Raw genomic sequence first — 23838 nt, forward strand, 5'->3', positions numbered from 1 at the left:
AGATACATGAAAACCAAGGGTCAACAACATTTGTCTTTCATTGCTGGGGACAATGGTTATTTTTTACTTGTTACTTTAAAAAAATTTAATCCTTCCATATATTCTTCTATAATTTTAAAATACTGTACTTCTCACTTAGAAAAGGAAGCTGAAATGTTTAGACAACTTCCACAAAGACTGAGATATACATAAACATAATGTCTGTTCTAGCATTAGTCCCAAACTTTGGCACTTGGTTTAGGAAAAAACCTTGAATCTTTGGCGTTCTAGATTCCTTATGTACAAAACACAGAATTTGACTAGAAGATGCAGAAGAGCTTGTTCACCCTCAGAATGTGATGAAATTTATAAAATAACTTTATTTTTGGCTTTCTCCCCAAAAAGAGCCAATTTCTATGGTCAGCTTGTACAAGAGCGCCATATTATCTATTCTTGATAATAGAAGATCATATAGACCCAAGGAAAAGATTTTCCAGGCTTCTTCCCCATGCAAAGTTTTCTTTGTGTGAGATCTGTGTTGAAAGACCTGGAGCACGTCACATCAGCTGCCTAGGGAAGAAGTGGTCATTAAATTTGCAGACAGTGATATGGCAGGCTAGGAAAAACCATGTTTTAATAGTTTTCCAGAATGCAATATTTTCAGTCACTGGTCTGTGTCTGCAGCTTTGACGGGTGTTGAAAATAGTTCCTTTAACCTTCTTGTAGGGGCACTGCTGCCTGTGGGTATCTTTGGTTTACCTGCTGAGAGCTGTTGAGCATCCACTGCATGAGGAACTACAGGAGAAGCAAGAACAGTCATCTCTCTGGAATAATGTTGCAAGCGCTTGTCACGTGTTGTCCAGCATTATTCACAGTGTGAATGCACGCATCCCCACCCTGATTAGCTACCTGTACCTGTGATGTTTGACAGATTGGCTTCCTCTGTCAGGAGAAGGGACCTCTGGGAAGGACTGGGGGCCGGCAAAACTTGACTCCATCATTTTCTCCAGTGCAGTCACGGGATGCCTTTCCGCCTTTGAATACTGTGGGAAATCACATGCACAGAGTTGAGCTGGAGATCAGGTATGAGAGGAGGGCCTATAATACACTATAGCTAGGTATTGAAGTTATTGAAACTTGCCAGTAACTTTTCTACTGGCACCTCATCAGAAGAACGATAGAGACATCATTTGCATCCCATTTCTCGCACGCTGTGTGTGCTCTCTCCCCTTCCCCGATAACTGTCTGTGATTAGGTAAGGTCTATTTAAGATGGTTCATCACCTTAGAATCCTGAGTCTGTCTTCTCATTTTAATCTACACCCACGGTACATCATGCCTAACAGCCAAAAACACAAGAGTCTGTTTTATTTAATGTAACTTTTACAAAAAAATTAAATAAAACAATTAGTAGCTAGACTACTAATAATAGGGATTCAATAGACGCTGAGTGAATGGGAACATTCTCAGAATCATGGACAAAATTGATTCAGAGTATCTACCTGCCACTTTCCACTGTTCCACTCTTTCAGCCTGTTTCCGGGTAATTACCATGTCTAACAAGAGAAATTTGTGAGCGTTTCACACTTTACGGTCATTAACTCTTGGTTTCACTGTTGGCTATGGTATCTCATAGGGCCCAGGAGCCTAAGAAAAACCTATAGAGATGACACATTAAGGAAAACTTTCCCAAAGGAAATTTCAGTGGCATCTCAACCAGCCAGCGAGTTGTCAAGTTTGACACTGCCTGGACACTTGGCACTTGAACAGGCAGTGAGGGGTAGCAGGTTTCCCTTTGAGAAACTCCAGATGAAAACTATTCTGAGAAATGATATTTTTAGAACGCTAACCAAACTAGAGAGATTTTGAAATCTGGATATTGACATACAATGTATGAACAAGAATTTCTCAGAAAAGTAAAGACATATACAATGTACACATGAGAAGGTGTGCAACTGCATTCATTGTCAAGGAAAGAAAGTCAGAATAGAGAAAGTTAAATTTCAAGAATATTAGGTAAAGGCAAAGATTCAAGACAAAGTAGAATTTGTGCTCACTTGTTGGATACAATTGGCAATATGTTCCAAAATGTTAAATATACATACTTTTTGATCCAGAATACCACTTCTAAGAATTTCCGTCATTAATATAACTGAAAAAGTTCAAAATGATGTAATTGCCAGAGTATGTCAGAGGTACAGTTTTTAATAACAGAACAGAGAACAAACACAAAAGAAAAACAATTGGAAACAATAGAAATGTCCACAAATGGACAGCCACTGCAAAGAATAAAATCAAGGTACAAAAAGGTATTCATAATATGAATCTATTTGTGTAAATAAGGAAAATGCAGTAAACATATGTGCACTTTAAGTGCATATATGTGTGTATATACATATGTATTTAGCTTTGTATGTATATATATACACATATAGATTTTACATGTGTACATAGACGTATATATTTCTGTGTACATGTGTTTATGTGTGTGCATGTATGTGTTTCCCACACAACCAAGCAAGATGTAGGTGAAAAAAATAAGTAAAACAAACTATTATTTAGGTGTTATCCTTGGGGAAGAATATACCAGTGGGTATGGTCTATGGAGACTAGGGGAAAATGTCAAGGTTATGTAACCTTAAGTTCAAAATCTCTAACTAAATGTTTTCTTTTTAAGTACTTCCCAAAGAAACCACATAGTGGCAGTAATGACCATGTCTTGAATCAGAATCCAAATTCTACAAAATGGACTTACAGTACAGAAGCTGGTCAGACTTCTCGCATAATGGAGTAAATTGACACAGAACAAAAAGAAGATATGGAGATAATTTGGAAAAGGTGGTGGTTTTCAACAATCCAAAATTACAAAGATCCAAAGAAAGATGGCAATACCTTCATAGGTGCTTCTTTATTGACTAATTAAAGTTGTTTATTACAAACCATCCATGGAAAAAGTGAATTGAGCGGACATGTTACTTAAATGTAAGCAATGTCCTGAATTTCTATCTGACTTTGGGGTTCTATAAAAGATCTATTGGGTTTTTTTTTTTCCTCCTCCAACTTCTAATAAATTCTTTCAAAAGATGAACTCAGACGCCTGGAAGGCTCAGCTACAGAGACAAGTGAGATGATCTGGGGACGTCTGTGTCACAACGGAGGAGGTAAGCCTCTGCTTTGCTCCCTCAGAGGGCTTTCAGGGGCAACATCAGACAAGTGTTTCTGGAGCATCTGAATTTTCTAGAGAAATCATCAAATCGTTAAAAGTCAACTACTCATTCATTTTTTTTTTTTAAAGAATGTGTGTCAAAAAGCCTAATTCAGCTTCTGGGTGGTTAGTTCAGAGTCTCTGCCTTGAATGAGACTTGGATTCTGATAGCTAGTGGCTCTTGTTCAACATCCTGGATAAAAGTTTTGAATACAATCCACCTCTTACTTGTTCTTCTCATTCGTAGCGTTTATAACAGATATTGTGTTCTAAATCTTTTCTTTCCAATTCTTAGACTGTTGCTCTACAGTTGATTTCAATTATATGATTTTGGTCCATTAACATAAATTTGTTCCTAAAATTTATTATTTTAGATCGTTTTCCTTCTCTCACAGCCTTTATGAGAATTGTTTTTATTTCAGTGGCTGCATTTAATCTGAGATTCAGGTTTAAATTGTTACTATACCTATCCAGATTTGGTTGACACATGTGGAAACACTAAAAAAAGTCCAATACTTTGTCAATCCTTCAAACTAATATGCTATACTTGTTGGTTCAGATGAAGTTAGAAATAGCTTCTAGTTTTCAGTTCTGACAAGTAAAGAGCTTGGAGGTCATCGTTCTTGTCCTTATAACAAGAAAAAAGCTGAACTGAATATCAATAACTATTCTTATATCTATCAGATAATTGAGGTTGTAGGGCAAAGCACCACTCTGACATCTGGAGGGACAAATGAATACAGAAAATCATAGTCAAGATCAGCTTATCTACACCAGAACAAAAAAAGAAAGAAAGAAAGAACAAGTGCAAAGAATAGAAAACACTTACAAATATGGCAAATATTAATTGAACTATACCAATAACCATTTTAAATATACAAGGTATAAATACACCAATAAAAATACAGAGCTTGTCCTCACGGATGAAAAAACAAAATCCAAGTATATATTGTCTACAAGAAACCCACTTTAAATATAAAGATACAGATAGGATAAGTGTAAGAGTGGAGAAAGATATATCATGCTAGCACTGATCAAAGAAAAGCTGGAGTAGGTATATTAATTGCAAACAAAGCAGACTTCAGAACGAGGAAAAGTATTAGGGATAAAGTAGGATAAAAGAAATGTCATTTACCTAATGATAAAGGGACCAATTTTCCAAGAAGATAAAACAGTTCTTAACATATAGGCACTTGACAACTGATTATAAAAATATATAAGGCAAAAACTGGTAGAACTGAAAGGAGAAACAGACAAATCCACCATTATACTTGAAGACTTCAAAGCCTGTCCGTCAGTAATTGACAGATCCAGCAGGCAGAAAATTATTAAGGATATAGTTGATCTGAAGGGCACTCCCAAACAACTGGATCTAATTGAGATTTATAAAATACTGCTTCCAAAACAGCAGACTACACATTCTCCTTGAGCTCACATGGAACATTCATCAAAATAAATCATATTCTTGACCATATAACACATTTTAAGAAACTAAAAAAAAAAGAAATCATACAAAGTGTATTCTCAGACCACCTTGAAATTAAACTAGAAATCAATAATAGATAGTTGGAAAATCCAAAACTATTTGGAGATTAAACAACATTCCTGTAAATAACAGAAAGTTCAAAGAGAAAGTCTCATGAAAAATTTTAGAATATTTTAATTAAATGAAAATTAAAAATACAACGTGTCAAAATTTGTGGGAGGTAATGAAAGCAGTGAATAGAGGTAAATTTACAACATTAAATTCTTATATTTGAAAACAAGAAATATCTAAAATCAGTAATCTAACTTTCCACCTTAGGAAACTAGAAAAAAGAGTAGAACAAGCAGAAGAAGAGAAATAGTAACAGTTAGGAATTAACAAAATTGGAAACAGAAAAAGAATAGAGCAAATCAATAGAAGCAAAGGAGATTTTCTGAGATGATCAATAATGTTGATAAATCTCTAGTCAGGCTAACGTGGGAAAAAAAAAAGAGAGAAAATTACCAATAATAGAAGTGAAAGAGAGAGGCCATCACTACTATTCCCATGGACACAAATAGGTTAATAAAAGAACACTGTGAATAACTCTATGCCCTCCAAGTTGAGAAATAAGTTGAAAGAGACCAATTTCTCGAAAAGAAACAAATTACCAAACTTCACACAAGGGGGAATAGGTAAACGTAATAGCCCCACATCTAGTAAAGAAATCTATCTACTAGCAAAATAAGTATCATTTAGGAGGTCTGGAGATCCCAGGAATGTAAACTGACAAGGGAAACTGACTGTATTGCAAATGTGTGAAAGACCATCAGTGGGAGGTGGGGTGGGGGCAGCGCTGTCCTCAGAAACCGTGGAAATGAATGCAATCTGTAAAGGGAAAGGCAAAAAGTACTGCACATAAGCCCTGTCTCCTTGCTTCTAGGCCCCTCAGCAGATAATAATAATAAATGTAATAATAAATAAAATATTTGTGATATATTTATATATGATATATAAATATAATTATATAATTGCATATATGTCTCTTGCATTATATATTATGGATTATAATATATTAAAATATATACTTATTTGTATATTATATAATGTGTATATATAAATGTATATAATAAATATATATTATATATGTGATTATGCATTTTACGTATATGTGCGTATATATATATGTATATATATCTTTGATCTGTCTGTTGAGAACACCTAGAAGCAAGGACATGCTCAACAAAAACCCCATACCGAACTGATGAATTATGGCAAATTGACACAGGGACAAACTGAAAGAGCTACTAATGGCCAAAGCTGAGAAAATGTAATCATAAAATAAATAAAATAGTATTTACCTGTTGGATGTAACTCAAAGCATTAAAAAAAGTACCCATGAGTTCATACTCTTATAAATAAATGACGGAATAAATAAGTAAATGAGGAAGAAGAGACAAATCCTTTGCAGGAGGATTCCAAATAATTTAGGTAGATGCTCCGCCCTCACAAAGGGGGACCATAACTCCCACACCTTAAGTGTGGCCTATACATAGTCACTTCCTTCCAAAGGGAACTCCGTAGAAAGGGGGCAGGGAAAAGAGTACCATCACCACAGAACAGCCTGACAAACCCTCCCTCGGATGGACGACAAGAGTGGTCATCAACAGCGAGAAATCACATCAATAGTGGGCACTTAGGAGAAGGATGTGACGAAAGTGATGCTTTACCTCTGTGGTCTTTCTCCCCAAAGCCCTTAACCCCAGCCTGATCATAAGAAAAACATCAAGCCACTTCCAACAGAGGAGCATCCTACAAAATACTTGAGCAGTCCTCCTAAAAGCTGTCGAGGCTGTTAAAACAAGGAAAAATCTCACAAACTTTGGCAGCCAAGAGGAACCTACAGAGACAGGGCAACTAAATGCCATGAGGTGTCCTGGGAGGAGATCTTGGGATGGAGGAAGCAATTAGGTAAAAACTAAGGCAATTTGAACAAATTATGGGTTTTAGCTAATAACAGTGCATCAATATGGTTTCATTCATTGTAACAAATGTACCATATTATTGTACTGTTAATATAGGTGAAACTAAGCACAACATATACGGGAATGCTCTGTACTATCCTTGCAACTTTTCTATAAATCTAAAACTGTTCTAAGAAACAAAGTGTACTTAAAAAAAAAAAGATATTTTAAAAAGCAAAAGATACACACCAAAAAAAAAAAAAAAAACTTTAGAGACTTAGAATTAATTAATTACAATTAATTAGAATTTAGAGACTTTAGAATTCTGCCTCCCTTCAGTTTTCTGAGCAGCTCAGCTGTAGGCCCTCAATATGCATAACCATTGAGTTTAATTTCCAAAATAGTCAGTCTGCACCAATCCTCCTTGAAGGTCGCTTAACTGACCAGGATCACAGCCTTTGGATATTTTATGCTCTACACTGAAAGCATTTAATATGGTTCCTTCCAAAATTCATGCAGTTCCATGCTTGGGAGAAGTCAGCGTTAGCACAATTTTAGCCATCGGATTATATCTGCAGTCAAGTTTCAGTGCTCAGGCCTCTGTCCACCTGGCCTTCCCCATTCACGTTTCTCTACCATGTTACAAAGTCTGGTAATTGATCACACATTCTTTCCTTGCACTTTCACAGGTTTTGAGTTTTTGTGTGCGTACATGTTTCATTAAGACCTCCTTTTCTACAATGTACAACATGTCCCTTTAAAATTGAATAAGGAGATGCCATAGTCCACTCATTGACCGGTCATTTCAGCATGAGCTGAAGCACTTTCATTTTAAATACCCACACAGGCCTTGCTCAACGCTGTCATGCCATGGGGAGCACTCATCCATGACAGCTGGCTTCCCTGGAAGAACGTCTTGTGGAGGTGCTCCGGGGGAGCTGAGGACGTGCATTGTTGTTGGCCGTCACCTGCTTCGCTCCTAACACATTGTTGGGGGTGCACTGAGATCAATATATCCATCAAACAAGCAGGCGCATGTTGTAAGCAGAACAACAACATTGTTTCCAGGTCCACCACATGCGCGCAGCGGGAGTCAGAAGGTTAAATGAAAACAGTGTCTGTGTTGGAAAGAATGTTGACAGAGCTGATAATCACCCGGTCTGGAACCCAGGCAAGAAAGGCAAGAGGGAAGATATTTTTAAGTGGTTTTAAATGTCTGTCTCTCTGTGTTGCTCCCAGCTCACCTATGTCAGTGTTGAAAAGTTCTTTACTGCAAGTCTGATGTATGAGCCCAGAGGATGGTGAAAGTGAGCAGTTATGATGTGTTTTAGGGCATGATTTCTTATGGATCTCTAAAGCAAGTAATCAAAAGCAACTTGACCAGTGTTGCTATTTTGAGAATTTTTGCACCGTGTACCAGAGCAGGAAGAATTATAACTATTGTAGTCAAACTTTAGCACATTTCTGCTGAAGCAAGATAAAATAGCTAGACAGCCTTTCCAGACACTGGGCACAGCAAGCACTCCCCTCCACTCCATCCCCTATCACCTGCCACCCCACCACACTCAGGTGCCCCTTCAGCCAGTGGGACAGAGTGCTTATGATTTATTCTCTCTTCTCAGAGAGCTCTTCACCCCTCTTATTGTCAGGTTAACTCCAAGACCTGCCTTGTACAAGCTCTAAAAGCATGTTCACTGTTGGCTGCAGGCCTTGTCACAGAGATCATTCCACGCCTGTTTGTGGGATTATTTGCTTACTATCTATCACCTACAGTAATGAGTAAGTTCCTTAAAAGTAGGGACTTGGTCCTTTTTTTTTTTTTTTTTTTGGTGAGGAAGATTAGCCCTGAGCTAACATCTGTTGCCAATCTTCCTCTTTTTGCTTGAGGAAGATTGTCCCTGAGCTCACGTCTATACCAATCTTCCTCTATTTTGTATGTGGGTTGCCGCCACAGCGTGGCCACCGACAAGTGGTGTAGGTCTATGCCTGGGAACTGAACATGGGCCATCAAAGTGGAGCACGCTGAACTTAACCACTAGGCCATGGGGCCAGGACCCTACCTAGACAATTTTAGATGTCCTTTTCCTTTCTCTGATAGCACTTTGACTTAATATATCTACATTACAAAAAAAGTATGTGCTTACATATTTATTTCTACTACTAGCCTGTGAGCTCCTTGGGGTCAAGATACATCTCTTCTGTTTGTATTTTTTAAGCACTTCATGCAGTGCCCAACATACGGAAGTCTTCAATAGGCATTTCTGTATAAATGAATGCCACTCTCTATCAATTATCAAACTCATATTAGGCATTAAATTCTTATTATTCTCCTTTAGCACGCAAATATTATCTTCCAATTCTTTCTCAGTGAATGTTACCCCCATAAACCTATCTTTCCTAAGATGGTTATTAAAAAAAGGATGGGAAGGGGTATATAATTTTGTTCCCTTACTTTTCAATTATGTACATTTCCTCTTGATTCTAAGAAAGAATGGTTCCTCTCCGTTTCGATGACTTCTCTTTCTGATCCCTGATCCAGGCTGAGAAGTTTCACTCTGTTGACTGCTCTGGAGGTTATAATTCTAGCCCCAGCTCTTTCTCACTCGGGACACAGAAAAGAAGGCTAGTTCATCTCTTTGAGGCACAAATGCTTCATTTGTGGGTGATGGTAAGGGCTAGATGCTTCTAAGGCACTGCCAGGTCTAGTTCTGCAGCCTCCGAGGCAGGTGTTTCCAGGGTATGGCTTCAGTGGATAATATGTTTCACATCTTGTTACATGACTGTACAGTGAAATCTTTCCCCATGAATCTTTAATGAATTTGAGGGAATGCCAGCCACAGACAATTCATTTGTTAAACACTGCAATTTGCGAAGAATTTTCAAGTAGTTAACCTGGGCTGCAAGATAAAATAAAGACAGATTTGCCTGATATGGATTGTAGTGTATCTGGAAGACCTGAAACCACTCCACATGGTAGAAGTGAAAGCCTGCAGTGGGAATATTGGTGCTAGAACCCCTGTGCTAGCTGTTCAGAATTTTCTAATGGACACATTTTGCAACTTGAGCTTGGATGCCGGACTTCCTCCTCACTCTTGTTGACATTTGGGAAGAATAATTTCCCGTTGCAGGGGCCTATGCTGTGCATTGCAGGATACTGATCAGCACCTTTGTCCTCTACTCATAGCTGCCTGTAGCCCTCCCCTCCCAAGCTGTAACACCCAAAATGTTTGCCAAATGTTGCCGGGCAGCATTACCCCCTGTTAAGAACCACTAGTCATAAAGATGTGGGGCCGGCTCTCAGCTACTCACTAGCTGTCTGACAGAGGTTGCCTTTCTCAAGCTTTGAGCCCCGTTTCCGTCTTCTGCACATCTTGGGTGTAAATTAAATAGTCGTTGTCAGGACTAAATGAGACAAGGTATTTATATTATTTACCATGATTCTATGTATGTATCAGTACATCTTATTTGCTAGTACTTTTATCACTAATTCATTTATCATTTTTTGCTATTATCAGTGACATTGCTACTTCCTCATAGCTCTTGCCAGAAGAAAACAATACAGACGTAAAAGGAAAAATGCTTTCCCAAATTTTCTTCAGTATCTTTGTATTTCAATATGCATGTAAAAATTCTTAGCCACACATCAGATTATTGCTTTCCTTAAGACTCCTTGTGCTACCTGGCCTCCAACTGCACAGATGTCCTATATGCTTCTCCTTATAGGGTTTCAGCTATAGTATTGAAAGAAAGCAAATGTCCTTAAGAGTTTCAGTTCCTTTTTAATGGATTCTCGTTATCTATTCTTCATTGCTATTTTCTGCTATAACATTGGCATGAAAAATTGCAGTCAAATTGTTATTTGATTCTTATAATAAAATTATGAGCAAGGGTATCAGCATAGAAGTCGCCAAAGTAGAAATTTGATTAGAAATATGTGGAAAGAGATTATACTATACTCTCAAATACTGAAATGCAAAGTTTTTGAAAAGTACCATTTTCTCCTATTAAATTAGCAAAAGAAATGTTGACAAAGGAATAACAAAGCTGGTAATGACCCACATTGCTTTCTAAGGCTGCAATTGAAATGTGCCTTTGGGAAAGCAACCTGCGCATCCCCAGTCTAGTCTTGTTAAGGGACCTGCTCAGTCCGTCCCTTGAGCCCAGGTTGGCACCACGCAGAATGCTATGGCTGGCGTGCATGTCTCTTCAATGCACCTTGCTCTCCTTTTTCAGGGTCCTTGAATGCCTTCCTCTCATATCTGCTCTCTGCCTGAACTCCCAAGTTCGTTGTAGCTCTTTAGACTATGATACCATGGAATGTGTCGTCCTGGCTGATCACACCACACCTATATATATATATGTCAAATATATATGTATACATCCTATATATACTCTATTCAGAAATGGGGTGACTATAAAAAGATACTTTCCCACATCCTATCTTGGGCCCTGAGGGAATGATCTTGGTGAGCCCACTCATTGCTGCTCTGTGCCAACATACACAATGTTTTGGAGGGGTGGGCTGGAGAGGAAGGAAGAGAGAGAGAGAAAAAAATCATATGTACTCAGAGGTCTTTCAAGTGTTGGAAGCCCTATAGCTAGTAATTTCTTTCTTGTAATTCCAATCCTAATAATTCCAATCAAAGAAGGGGTGGAGGGAGCACATGAGTGAAGAGTTTATTTTATTATTGTTTTAATAGTAAACAGTAAGAAAGAACATGAATGCCTAATAGGAGTGGTGAAATGAGAAAACTGAGAGGTGACCGCTTTTGGACCATGATGCTATGCCCCAGTGAGTTTGTGGAGATCGTAAAGAAGACAGAGAATGCTAGCGATCTTATATTAGGTGACGAAGCACGCAAATCTGTGTGTGTTCTGGCTACGACCTTGTCAACGGCATAGGTGACAAAGACTCTCTTTTTGACCAAACTTTAGATGGCCTCCTCTGAACCCTGTTTTTGGCTAGGCCTCAACTTTGGCCTGTAAAAACTGCAGATTCTCTGCACAAACGATTTCATCCACCCACTCCTGCACTCAAAGACTCCAGTAAACTCTGACGTGGTTTCTAACAGCTTAATGCTACACCCCTGGGGTCATCTTAGCCCCGCTTAAGGTGCCTGTCTGAGAAAACACAAAAAAAACTCAAGGCCTCCAAAAGAATGCACTGTCTGTTCCAGCCAATGCCCGAACTAGGCCCTGACATCCCTTTCTTAAAGAATTTACTACAAAGGGCTGACAGTTGTCAACCTTCCTCCGCCCCTTTGAAATGGATGTGCATCTCCTCCAAGTCAGGAGTGACTTTCTCAAGGCCCTGAAAGCCATTTCTCTGAAATGTAATCCTTAGGGAGGATAGGGCTTCTGTTTCCGTCTTCATGGAAGCAGAGAATCCTAAACTCAATAACTGCCAGCTAACACACACAGCTGGCCAAATCACATTTCCACTGACTGTGTAATTTTTCACTTCCCTGACTCTGTCCAGTCCCTGCTGTTGCCCCCCACCTCCCATGCCCTCATTGTCCCTTTAAACTGCCCCGTCCCCTCTGTGCAAATGGAAGTTGAGTTCAGTTCACACGGGACTGTCTTCGGTAATGCAATAGTACATTGCTACGAAAATCTGTCCTCATCACTTTAACTATCGCCCAGTTTTGATTGCCTTTGACGAGTCTGGTTGCTGAGGAACTGAAGCCCTCCATCCCTGCCATCGTTTTAATGTGGTGGGATAACACTCATTAGAAATCATTAACAAAAGGCTTCTTTCTGTTTCAGAAAAGAATGTTCCGTACACATAGCCATGAAGAAAAGTTTAACAAAATTTTGCAGGGAAGGAATTCTAATTTATGAATCCCACATGAAACATCTAAGAACATCTGTTACACACAGCACAATGGCAATTTTGGGGGTAAGGATTTCTTAAAATCACAAATGAAGGATAAATTCTCGGCGATTTACGCATTTGGAGGGGCGTGAATGTGTCCTGAGTGAGTGCCTATTATGCTCAAATACTAAGTTTATACTGTGGTCTTTGTTCCTTTGTTTTGTGTCTCAGAATCCAGAGGTACAGTGTTGTGTGGGGGGCAAAGAATTGCCACCCTGAGAGGAATACTTCAGCATGTCTTAAGATGGTATTCGCTTGTCTTTCATCTAGTGTCTTGCAATATATCTCAGAAATGATTAAAACTACTTTAGAAAGAATGTTGGACTCAAAGAGTTTTTGTTTACCTTCAAGTTCCGGTATCCTTTTAAGGCCTGGTGTTAGGATGTACCAACTTTGGGACCACAACTCTCACCTCCCACCTCTCACCTCTTACTTCTCTCCCACCCCTCACCTTGGAGTTGCCTGAACATAGCCGGTATTCTTAGGAATCCACGCCTTTATTCTTTCTGTTTCTTCTAGTCTCTTGTCCTTAGCTCTCTGACTCTTGGGTGAATCTTTCATATTCTTCAAAAAAAAGTTCAAGCCTGGCTCTGCTATGAAGCTGCCTCCGTATCTGTCCCCACCCATCTCCAGTTGGTCTCCTCTTCTCCAACCTCTGCTTCAGTGTCACTCCCTCTGGTTCTGGTGTTTGTATTTCTTACTATACTTAGGATCCCATATGGTTGGTAAAATTGTATCTCTGGTGCCCAGCACAATTTCTGACATGAAGTAGAGCTTCATTAAGTATTTACAGAACAAAGAGCAGAAGCTACCGGAGATTAATTTATGTTACCGATTATAATCCAAAGCTGAGATTTAATTTTCCTCTCTTTCATCCAGTACACATGCACGTGTACACACATGGAACTGCAAGACGATTTAAGCAAAAATCTACAAAGTATTGAAAAAAATATACAAGTCTGATGGCTGGCTGCCCACGCCCTCTGGACCCGGAGTGCTGAGGCAGGCTGCGGGGAGAGACGCGTAGAATGCAACTCACATTCTGCAGCTGGACGTGATTCTTCACCAAGTTCTCTGACTTTGCCATTGCGCTGGATGCTTTGAGACTGTAGTTTTTACCATTTTGTGGGTCTTTCAGCTGCTCTTGGATTTGTTTAGCTTGTTTCCTGCAGATTTCAAGAAATAAATGTATAAATAGTTACATAAATTTACTCTATTCAAATTTTTAGAGGATCATTCATTCCCAATGTATCTATTTGTTATTTGCTAAAGCTGGAGAAACTCGGTGAACAAACAGAATACTTCCTTCATTTTCAGACCCACCAAGAAATACTTCTTGTCTAGAAAGAAGCTGGTATTAGCCATCGTCATCCAGGAATTGACACCAATGGTGCTTCAAAGGCAGAAAGAAACATGATGCAGTGTCTTGGCCCCCATGGATGTAAGAGGTCCCTAACCCTGAGTGCCCCACTGCAAGGAATTGGAAATGCTCTGAGGAAGTGACCAGTGAAACAAATTATTAAAGCTTGGGCCCAGCGGCCACCCATAACATACTTACAACATTTATATTGGTACAATTCAAATATGTGTAGCTTGATTGCAGGCTTGCATACATGCTATAACGTGTGTATTTTCTCTTTTACAGTTTAGAAACAGCTTATTTATTGTTACAACATCCCTGAATATAAACATTTTTATTCCTACATTGTAAATAATAAAAAAATAATTAACTCTTACAGGGCACCTCACTCTTTCCTCTGTACTCTCAACTACTACTCAGGACTGTCAAGCCACTTGCCCATGGTCCCACAGCTTCTCAGTGGGAAGGCTGAGATGCCTTTCAGTATTTGGACTCTAAAGAAAGAAAGTGCTCCTGCCTGTGGATGTGGAGTGACTGTCGTCTGAGTCATTCAGTGGCAGTACTAGAAGGATATAACAAATTACTGCCTAATTAGTTGCTCTCTCCCCAGAGCTTCACTACAATTATCTATCAGCAGAAGATTCGGTACCCATGAAACAAAACTTTGCAGAATCCTATCCCCTGAACTTTCCCGCTTCCCCAAGCTCCCTGTGAAGGATGGAGCCATCGGAGGAGTATGTGCACTTCTGCAGTGAGCTTCTCCAGGCAGGCAACACTACGGAGCACAGGCCTGGTTATCAGCGAGACTGGACTTTGAATCTCAGCTCTGCCACCCACCGGTTTTGTTCTGCTTTCTGAAATCAAAATGATTGACTTCCTACACTTCTTTGAGCCTCCATTTCCTCATCTGTAAATGGAGTTTGTAAAAGCTATCTTTCAAGGATGCTGTGGAAACTAAACGTGAGAACACAGGTGAAGTGTTCATCCCCTGCCTCTCATCGCTGAGCAAGCTTAGTTGTCTGGGCAGATGCTACAGAAGAATTCAAACACTGGCTCCAAGATAAAAGGAAAGATCGGACTAATTGCATCTCTCCCAAGCAAGTCACAGTGTTTGCTACAGGAAGGGGAGGCTCTGAGCATTAATGCCTCCTTTGAATTTATAACCTCAGTGTGATGTAGCTCTGTTCATTTAAATATTTCTCTTATCTTTTCAATTATTTGGGAGGCCTTTATCTCCCGTACTCTTAGTTCCTTTAATCCAGTGGTAATAATCTACCCGCTGCCTAACAATTAATCGGTAGCCTATTGTTAAAAATAAATCTATCATATCAGCATTTTAAGAAGCATGTTACGGCCACAAAATCCTATCAGGGATTCATTGGTGAAACCAATGGAGCTCAGGACGTTCTAGCAGAGGAAATCATCACGAAGCAGGAAAAGGGGTCCTGGCACATAGTAAGGACCAATTGCTAAGAATTAAATAGTAGAAATACTGTCTTTTTCAGTAATTTAGCAATTCGGTGTCTGGGAAATATAAACTTCTAAAGGAATTTTCCCTCCTAAGGATGTCTGACTGCATTTCCTAAATCCTTTTATAATTTGCTTTCCTTTACTCTCTTCTCACTCAAGTTCTGACTCATTCACATTCCAGGATAAATGGGTTTCCCTTTCTAACCTGTCTCCTTCTGGATCACCCCTCCCCTCTCCCAAGCACATACATTTTTGCTCTTTCCTCCTTCCCTCAGCAAATGGGAACAAAGGAACTCAGAAGCGTCTGATTGCAATAAGCTTCCATTAGCTCTCTCCTGAGAGCAGTTGCTCTGGGGAAGACAAGATATGGGCATTGCACACGGGAACGCGACGAGCTTAACCGTGTCGGTGTTAATCGTCCATTGACTTTAAGTTTCTCTGGCCCAATTCATCAGAAAGAAATGAGATGTAAGTTGGGGAATATCAGGCGCACAAAACATTATTTGTAATGTTGCAGGTTAGGCTCCTGAGAAAGCAGACAAGGTGACAAGAGAGTGGAGAAAGGACCAGAGTGGCAGGATCTGAGGGATTATGGGAAGTAAAACATAAATGACCAAGGATTGTGAGATTTTGGGTAACTGCTGACCTTCTCTGGCCAGAAATTGTATCCCAGGATACAGGATGGAGGTTCAAGTGAATTTACTTGAAAACCAATCATAGAGAGGTCCTAGAATCCTAGAAGAGTTGGCACTTTCCAAATGAAGTCAAAAAATTGTGCTCATATAAACCACCTTATAGCATGTGTGCGAGTAAGGAAAAGTCAGGTAAAGTATGACTATTCTGTTATCCTCAAGGTTTTGTGAGGGGAATTAGAATTCCAGGAATAAGCACAAAGAAATCTGTGCAGAGTGTTACAAAAATTTACATTGCTTTCGGCTATCTAGATTAGATGTGTGGTGTGGGGTGTGGCATTCCTCTCAGGCAAAGAAAAATAAAGGAAGATCATAACTGGAAATTGTACTAGAATAAGGAAATATCCTCTAGGTATCTCATGAGAAATACAACTCTAGTTGGAAAAGGCTTCAATTTTTATTATTACTTTATTATTCTCACATTGTCTTATTTATTTACTTTTTAATAAAAATGTGTCCCAGCTGGGCAGGCAGAAAGACAACATTCTGATTAGCGTTCTTCCCTTGGCTCAGTCCTCTGAGCCTCTCATAATAAATCTGATGTTGAGCAGTGTTTCCAGGAAACCCCTGACACCTCGCTGAGCCCCAGGAGGAGATGTTCCTCTCAGAGCCCACTTGCTGCTGAGAGATGGAGAGATTGACAGCCCTGAAGATGGAAGTCCCCTAGTTATCCAGCTGTTCTCTGTTCTTGGGATTGTCATAAAGACTCTTTCATTTAAATGTGTACAACTACAAATTATACTCTAAAAATAAGTGTTTTGCTACTTCATAGTAATTTGCTTATTGTTAAATACACAATTTCTTTCTCATACACAGCACTTGTGAGTAGACCCTCCTAACACCCTGCAGGGTCTGATTATCCCCTTACACTTGTGCAAGCTCTTCATTTTGTAATGACTCAGTCTCTATGTTCCAGTGTGGAAAACCGTTGGTGTTAACAAGAGCTAGCCTTCATTGAGTGTCGACCCTTTTAAACACTATGCTGTGCTCTTTACAGCATTATCCCACTAATCCGTAACGAATTCTAAAAGGGAGATATTATTTTCGGCCATATTTTACCAAAAAGGAAACTGAGGCTAAGAGACTGGATGTAACTTGCCTAATAATGCATAATAAGCAAGTGGCAGTGTGAAGATTTGAATAGAGGCATGGCTGGGGTGTGTGACAGCCTCACCATTACGCCCTGGAGCCTCCTTAGGAGCTGTGATGTGCTGTGGGCTGCATCAGACTGCCACATTCCCCAGCCACTCCAAGCACTTCCACCAGCCAGCAGGAGGGCTGTGGGAGCCAACAGGGTGCAGTGGATTAGAGCACGTGATTTAACTTAGAGCTGTGGCTATTCGAAGACCCCATATGCAATTTCCTACCGTGCATCTTGGACAAATGCATATTTTAAAATCAAATTCTGGTATTATTTGAAAAAGCAAGAATGCACAATTCCAATTGTTGTGAGGAATGCGAGATAATTCATGAAAACCTCATGTCCCTGATAAAGAGTAACTGCTCAAAAATGAACACTAACATCTGTCACAGCTATGAATTGCCTAGGAGAGGTGACAATTAAATGTAATGTGGTATCCTGGAGGGGGCCCTGGAACAAACAAGCACATTAGGTAAAAGCTAAGGAAATCTGAAAGTGTGAACTTTGCTTAGTAATACTGTATCAATGCTGTTCCACTAATTGTGACAAAAATGATGTATTAATATCAGATGCTAATAATAGGGGCAACTGGGTCTAGGGTATATGGGATCTATTTGTACTATTTCATAGTAATTCTGAAAATCTAAACCTATTCTGAAATAGTTTATTAAAAATAATAGTTCCTAATTCTGGAATCATACCTGAGTTTCCATTATTTTTTAAAATCAGAATTGCTGTTCTTTTAAAGTTCAGACACAACATGAAGATAGATATCACAGACTATATCTGGAAATTGATCCATTTTTAGAAGAGCAAACGGGTAAGAAATATAGGTCCAAAGAAAAGCAATTACACATTGCCTTGGATTTCAGACAAGACATAGGAACAGAATCTGTGCCAACTTCTTAAGGCTTCGTGCCTTACAGGAAACCAAGAAATTTAATATTTTTATCTGTATTTCTTATTTTAAGTGCAGATTATGTCATTTCCATAAATAAAATACCGCTATCAAAGTTCGTTTGGAATAAATATATACACGCACATGCTTATATACATAATATGTATGCATATTTTTATTCTACTTTATTAGTCAAAAATAAGCACTTCTAGCTGCAGAGAGTCTGATTTCTTGGCAAGGGAGGTATGGGATATATTTGATATGTGTGTACCAACTGGTGAACTAAAGTGGATTTTATGCTATTCATATTTCATATTTGGATAAAACCTTTATGAATATCAGGTAAACACAATAGGAAAGGAAAAACTGTGGGTTTTCTTTTTTTGGGAAAAGGTTAGCTCCTGGTTGATAATGTTTAGGTCACAGCAGTGACCTCTCTGTTCAAGAGAGTTAACCCCTTAGGGACAGGCAGACACTGAGCCTTTCATTCCAGCAGGTAATCAACAAATGCAAAGGACATGGAGTGTTCATGATCACAGAGAAGAATCATCGCTATGTGCATCAAAGATTAACCACACACACACACATGCATGCACATACTGCACACACTCACTATGATCTAGGAAAGATTCAAAGTCATTTGTAGATGTTCGATAGACCCATTTGCCCAAGATCCCTCTGCCTGGAGCAGAGACTGAGAATTTAAAGAAAGACAAAGTGCTTCCTCTGAGAAGTAAGCTTTTTAACACTCAAGAGAAATGGTCTTACTTGCTTTTGAAGTAGAATGCTGCACAGAACATGCCCACGATGACAATTCCAAAGATGATACATGAAATTGACAGCACCTGCCTTTGATAAACTTCTTCACTCTCTGTGAATTTGAAAAACAGAATTAGAATGGATGTTAGCAGGGCACAGCAGAGACAATGTCCATCCTTGTACTTCTGAGCTGGTAGGAGCCTTTCAAAGCAAGCTTTTTTTATTTCTGTCATGAACAGGAAAACATGAGGAAGTTATTATGGTTCAGTTTCTTTGCAATGGTCTATAGGATAGGCGGCTATTAATTTTTATATCTGCATGGCTAAATCAGAACTCATGCACAGATATTATAATTATGAATCTTATTATCAAAAGACATTCCAGGATTTTAGCACATACTGGGGACACACATTTTTGAAATTGTAGTGCAGCCCAAAATAATCTGCTAGAGAAAGAAATATATTTCCATGAGAACTTTCTTATGCCAGTGATGAATTCCAATTTATTTTATGTGATACTGAGGTCATCGTATTTTCTGATTTGGTCCCTGGCTGTTGGTCTCCCATTCATCCACCCACTACTATGATTGACATCCCTAATGAAAGAGAACTTCAATATGTATGTGAATATTTATTCACCCATTCTATGACTTCCTCAATTCCAAAGATCTGGCACAATAATCTCAACCTCTATTACCAAGGTCACATCCTATAGCTTCTTACTATAAAAAACCACAAGAATTCAAAAACAAGCATTTCACTTTTCAGCCATTATCATTTACATTCCCAGCTCATCTTCTGAAATACATCTACTGAAACAGTCCTTCCATTTCATCAAGACCTTTTTATCCATAGATCTCAGAACTTTCTTTCTGTTAATTATCCTCCTCTTGTCTTCATTCCTTTCTTTATCCAGCACAGAGAATATGGTCCATGATTATAGTCATTCACCCTCCTGCAAATACCCTCAACTGCTGTATCCCTTTCTCCTTCCCTTTACCCGTCTGGCAAAATAACTGTATAAAAATTCAAGAAACTACCTCCTGCATACCTCTACCTTGAGCAGCTCAGAATTGGGAGAGAATATTGCACAAGAGGTAAGGTGGATATCATAAAAGTTGACAATCACATTTACAAGTAGACAGGCACTAGTGACTAACAATCTCATCAGCCTGCTTCCCCACTTTCCTGGTTATTGTCCATACCTTCTCCACACCACTCGAACATCTGACATCCCCTCCCCTCCCTCACTCTCAGATCTTCCCTAGATGTTATAAAAGAAAAGGAAGTCAGTGTAGAAGAAATTATCTCTACTTATAACACAAAATATGCACTTAACAGCATCTGTATCTATTCCTTTCTGTTTCTCTCTTATTAACATAGTGCAGTGGTTCTCAAACTTTAGCGGGCATTGGAGTCACCTTGAGGGCTACTGAAGGACAGAAGCCACCTAATTTCTCACCCTGAGTTATTGATTTAGTAGGTGTGAAGTGGGGACCAAACATTTGCATTTTTTGAAAGACCCAGGTGACTCTGATGCTGCTGGTCTATGAAACGTACTTTGAGAAGCATTGAGTAGACTAAGAATTCTCAGAACATGGATCAACCACGTAAGACTCACCTGGGGGAGATTTGTTTTGCTTTGCTAATACCAGCTATTGCATCCATTTTGGACCTTTTAAATCAAAATCTTTATTTAAAGGAAATTTTTCAGGTGTTTCTCTTGAACACTGAAGTTAGAGAATGGTTTAACTAGAGAAAGTGCTGTATTTTTATTAAAGACTAATTCCTTTGTATCCCATTGTCTCTATCATCTCAGGGTCTTCTCATTACTGAAAATTGAAGGGAAGAAAAACATTCCAATTCATTCTCTGGTGCCAGCATTACCTCTATACCCACACTAGACAAAGATATAAAAAAAAATTTACAAACATATATTCCATATTGACACAGACGTAAAAATTCTTAACAAAATTTTGGCAAGTCAAATCCAACAAGAAGTTAAAAATAATACATCACAACTAAGTGGAGTTTATACAAGGAATACAAGGTTAGTTTAATATTTTAATATTAAATTTAATATTAATATTAAATCTTTAAAAATTAATCAATGTGATTCACAATTCTAATTTTTAATTTTAATTAAATTCAAATCAAGAAAAATGACAATTATCAGATTAGAGGGGAAAAGTTACCTAACAAAATCTAAGAGTCATTCCTGATGAAAACGTTCAAAAACTAGGAATAGAAAGGAACTTCCTCATCCTGATCAAGAATATCTATAAAAAGATCTCCACCTAACTGTAAAACACTAGATGCTTTTCCTCTAAGATCAGGCATAAATAAGAATACTCACTCTCATCACTTCTATTCAATATTGTACTGAAGGTTTAGTCAATGGAATAAGGCAAAAACAGAAACTAAAGCCAGTCTCTCAGGGAAAGTAGAAGAAAAATTGTCTTTGATCTCAGACAACATGATCATCTATGCAGAGAAGCTGATGGACTTACAAAGAGCTAGTGTAACTAACAAGTAAGCTTAGCAAGTTTGCAGGATATAAAGTTGCAGGATAGATGATACAAAAATTAAATGTATGTCTATTTAATAGTAACAAATAATCAGAGATTCAAATAAAAGTATCATTTACAATAGCATCAAAATATACAAAGTACATAGAAATAAACTTGACAAAAGATACACAAGGCCTGTACACTGAAAACTAGCAAACATTCCTGAGAGAATTTAAAGAAGACCTAAATAAATGGAGAGAGAAATCATGTTTATGGCTAAAAGGACTCTATATTATTAAGGTGTCAATTCTGCTCAAGTTGATAGATACATTGAGTGCAATTTTATTAAAAATCTCAGGAGGCATTTTGTTGTTGTCGTTATTGTAGAAATTAACAAGCTGATTCCAAATGTTACATGAAAAATACTAAAGATCTAGATAGCCTAAAAAACCTTTTGGTAGCCAAGAGAACAAAGTGGAAGGATTCAAATTACTTTATTCTAGGACTTATTATAAAGCCATAGTAACCAAGGCAATAAGGTATTGGCCTATTCATAGACAGATAAAGATGGAACAAACAAGAAAGTCCAGAAATGAATGGAAACATACATGGCCAATTGATTTTTGACAAAGATGTCAAGGCAGTTCAATGGGGAAAGGATCTTTTAAAAAAATGACATTGTAACAATAGTATAGCCATACCCACAAAAGTGAACCTCGACCCTAACTTCATACTTACTCAAATATAAACTCATAAAGAATAATAGACCTTAATGTAAAACTTCATATGCTGAAACTTTTAGAAGAAAATCTTAGTAATCACAAATTTGGCAAAGATTTCTTAACTACATCACAAAAGACACAAACCATAAAATTTTTTAAATCAATAAAATGCACTTCATACAAATTAACAATGTTTGCTCTTCAAAAAGGCGCCATTATGAAAATAAAAACAGAAGGAGCACTCTGGGAAAAAACTACGCAATCTATATATTCAGCAATGGACTTGTAACTATAATATACAAGGCTCTCTTACTACTCAATAATAAGGAAATGAACAACTTAACTTAAAAATCGGCAAAAGATTTGAATAAACACTTCCCCAAAGATATATAAGTGGCAAATAAGTACACAAAAAGATACTCAACATCATTAGTCATTATGAAATTGAAAATTAAACTATAAAGAGACATATAACCACTAGAATAGTTACAATTAAAAGCTGACCAGGGGCTGGCCCCGTGGCCGAGTGGTTAAGTTTGCGCGCTCCACTGCAGGCGGCCCAGCGTTTCGTTGGTTCGAATCCTGGGCGCGGACATGGCACTGCTCATCAAACCACGCTGAGGCAGCGTCCCACATGCCGCAACTAGAAGGATCCACAACGAAGAATATACAACTATGTACTGGGGGGCTTTGGGGAGAAAAAGGAAAAAATAAAATCTTTAAAAAAAAAAAAAAAATCTGACCATACCACAGGTGTGGGGCAATTTGGACTTCTGCCTGAAATGTAAAATGGTATGACCGCTTAAAAAATAGTTTCATAGAAAGTTAAGCAGACACCTACTTTGTGATAAAGCCATTCCATTCCTAGGTATCTATTCAAGACTAACAAAAGCATATGTATTATGTACATAAATGTTCAACGCAGGTTTATTTTTAATAGCAAAAAAAAAAAGGATAATCCAAATGCACATTAACAGATGAATGGATGAACAAATTGTGGTATATTCATACAAGGGAATATTACTCAGCAGTAAAAAGGGATGAACTATTGACATAAGCAACAATATGTGTGAATCTCAGAATAATTATGCTGAGTGCAATGTCAGACAAAAAAAGAGTACTTGTTGTATTATTCCAGTTATATAAAATTCTGGACAGAGGAACTAATTTACAGTAACAAAAAGCATGTAAATAGATAGCAGGGGTCAGGAGCAGGGTGGAGTGGAGGAAAGAGATTACACAGTGGCAGGAGGAAACTTTTGGGAGTTGTAGATATGTTCATTGTTTCAAATACGATGATGCTTTCATGGGTGACTATTATGCAAAATGCATAATAAATTTTAAATAAGTGCTTTATGTCTATTATAGTTACAAAATTATTAATCTTGAGGGGCAAAAGAATACAGGGAATATATAGACGACAGACATAACATATAAGATATATGCCTGATACAACACCGCCCCCCCCATACTATCTACTCTTCTTTTCTTCCTGCGTATCTAACATTTAACTCCTTATAACCCTGACCCTGACAACTCTTTCTCTCTCTGGAATATTATTCTTATATCTGTCTTTTTTTTTTTTTTTTAAAGATTTTATTTTTCCTTTTTCTCCCCAAAGCCCCCCAGTACGTAGTTGTATATTCTTCGTTGTGGGTCCTAGTTGTGGCATGTGGGACGCTGCCTCAGCGTGGTTTGATGAGCAGTGCCATGTCCGCGCCCAGGATTGGAACCAACGAAACACTGGGCCGCCTGCAGTGGCGCGCGCGAACTTAACCACTCGGCCACGGGGCCAGCCCC

The 23838-nt window shown here is 38.4% G+C and overlaps 1 protein-coding gene across 14 annotated transcripts in view; it reads right to left on the reverse strand.

Moving 5' to 3' along the window:
• Nucleotides 1–23838, reverse strand: part of NRG3 (neuregulin 3) — a 1011706-nt gene that overhangs the window by 10938 nt on the left and 976930 nt on the right. For 8 of the 14 annotated variants that reach the window (XM_070616608.1, XM_070616564.1, XM_070616604.1 and 5 more), the window contains exons 5-7: nt 18817–18919; nt 13527–13653; nt 895–1022 (exon numbers count right to left, since the gene is read on the reverse strand). In XM_070616608.1, the coding sequence (XP_070472709.1) occupies nt 895–1022; nt 13527–13653; nt 18817–18919 (358 nt within the window). Of the gene's footprint in view, nt 1–888; nt 1023–13526; nt 13654–18816; nt 18920–23838 lie in introns of all 14 variants that reach the window. The other 6 variants (XM_070616575.1, XM_070616596.1, XM_070616537.1 and 3 more) reach the window with 1 other exon arrangement.

Source organism: Equus przewalskii, chromosome 1, assembly GCF_037783145.1.
Source record: "Equus przewalskii isolate Varuska chromosome 1, EquPr2, whole genome shotgun sequence".
Taxonomy (NCBI): Eukaryota; Metazoa; Chordata; class Mammalia; order Perissodactyla; family Equidae; genus Equus; species Equus przewalskii.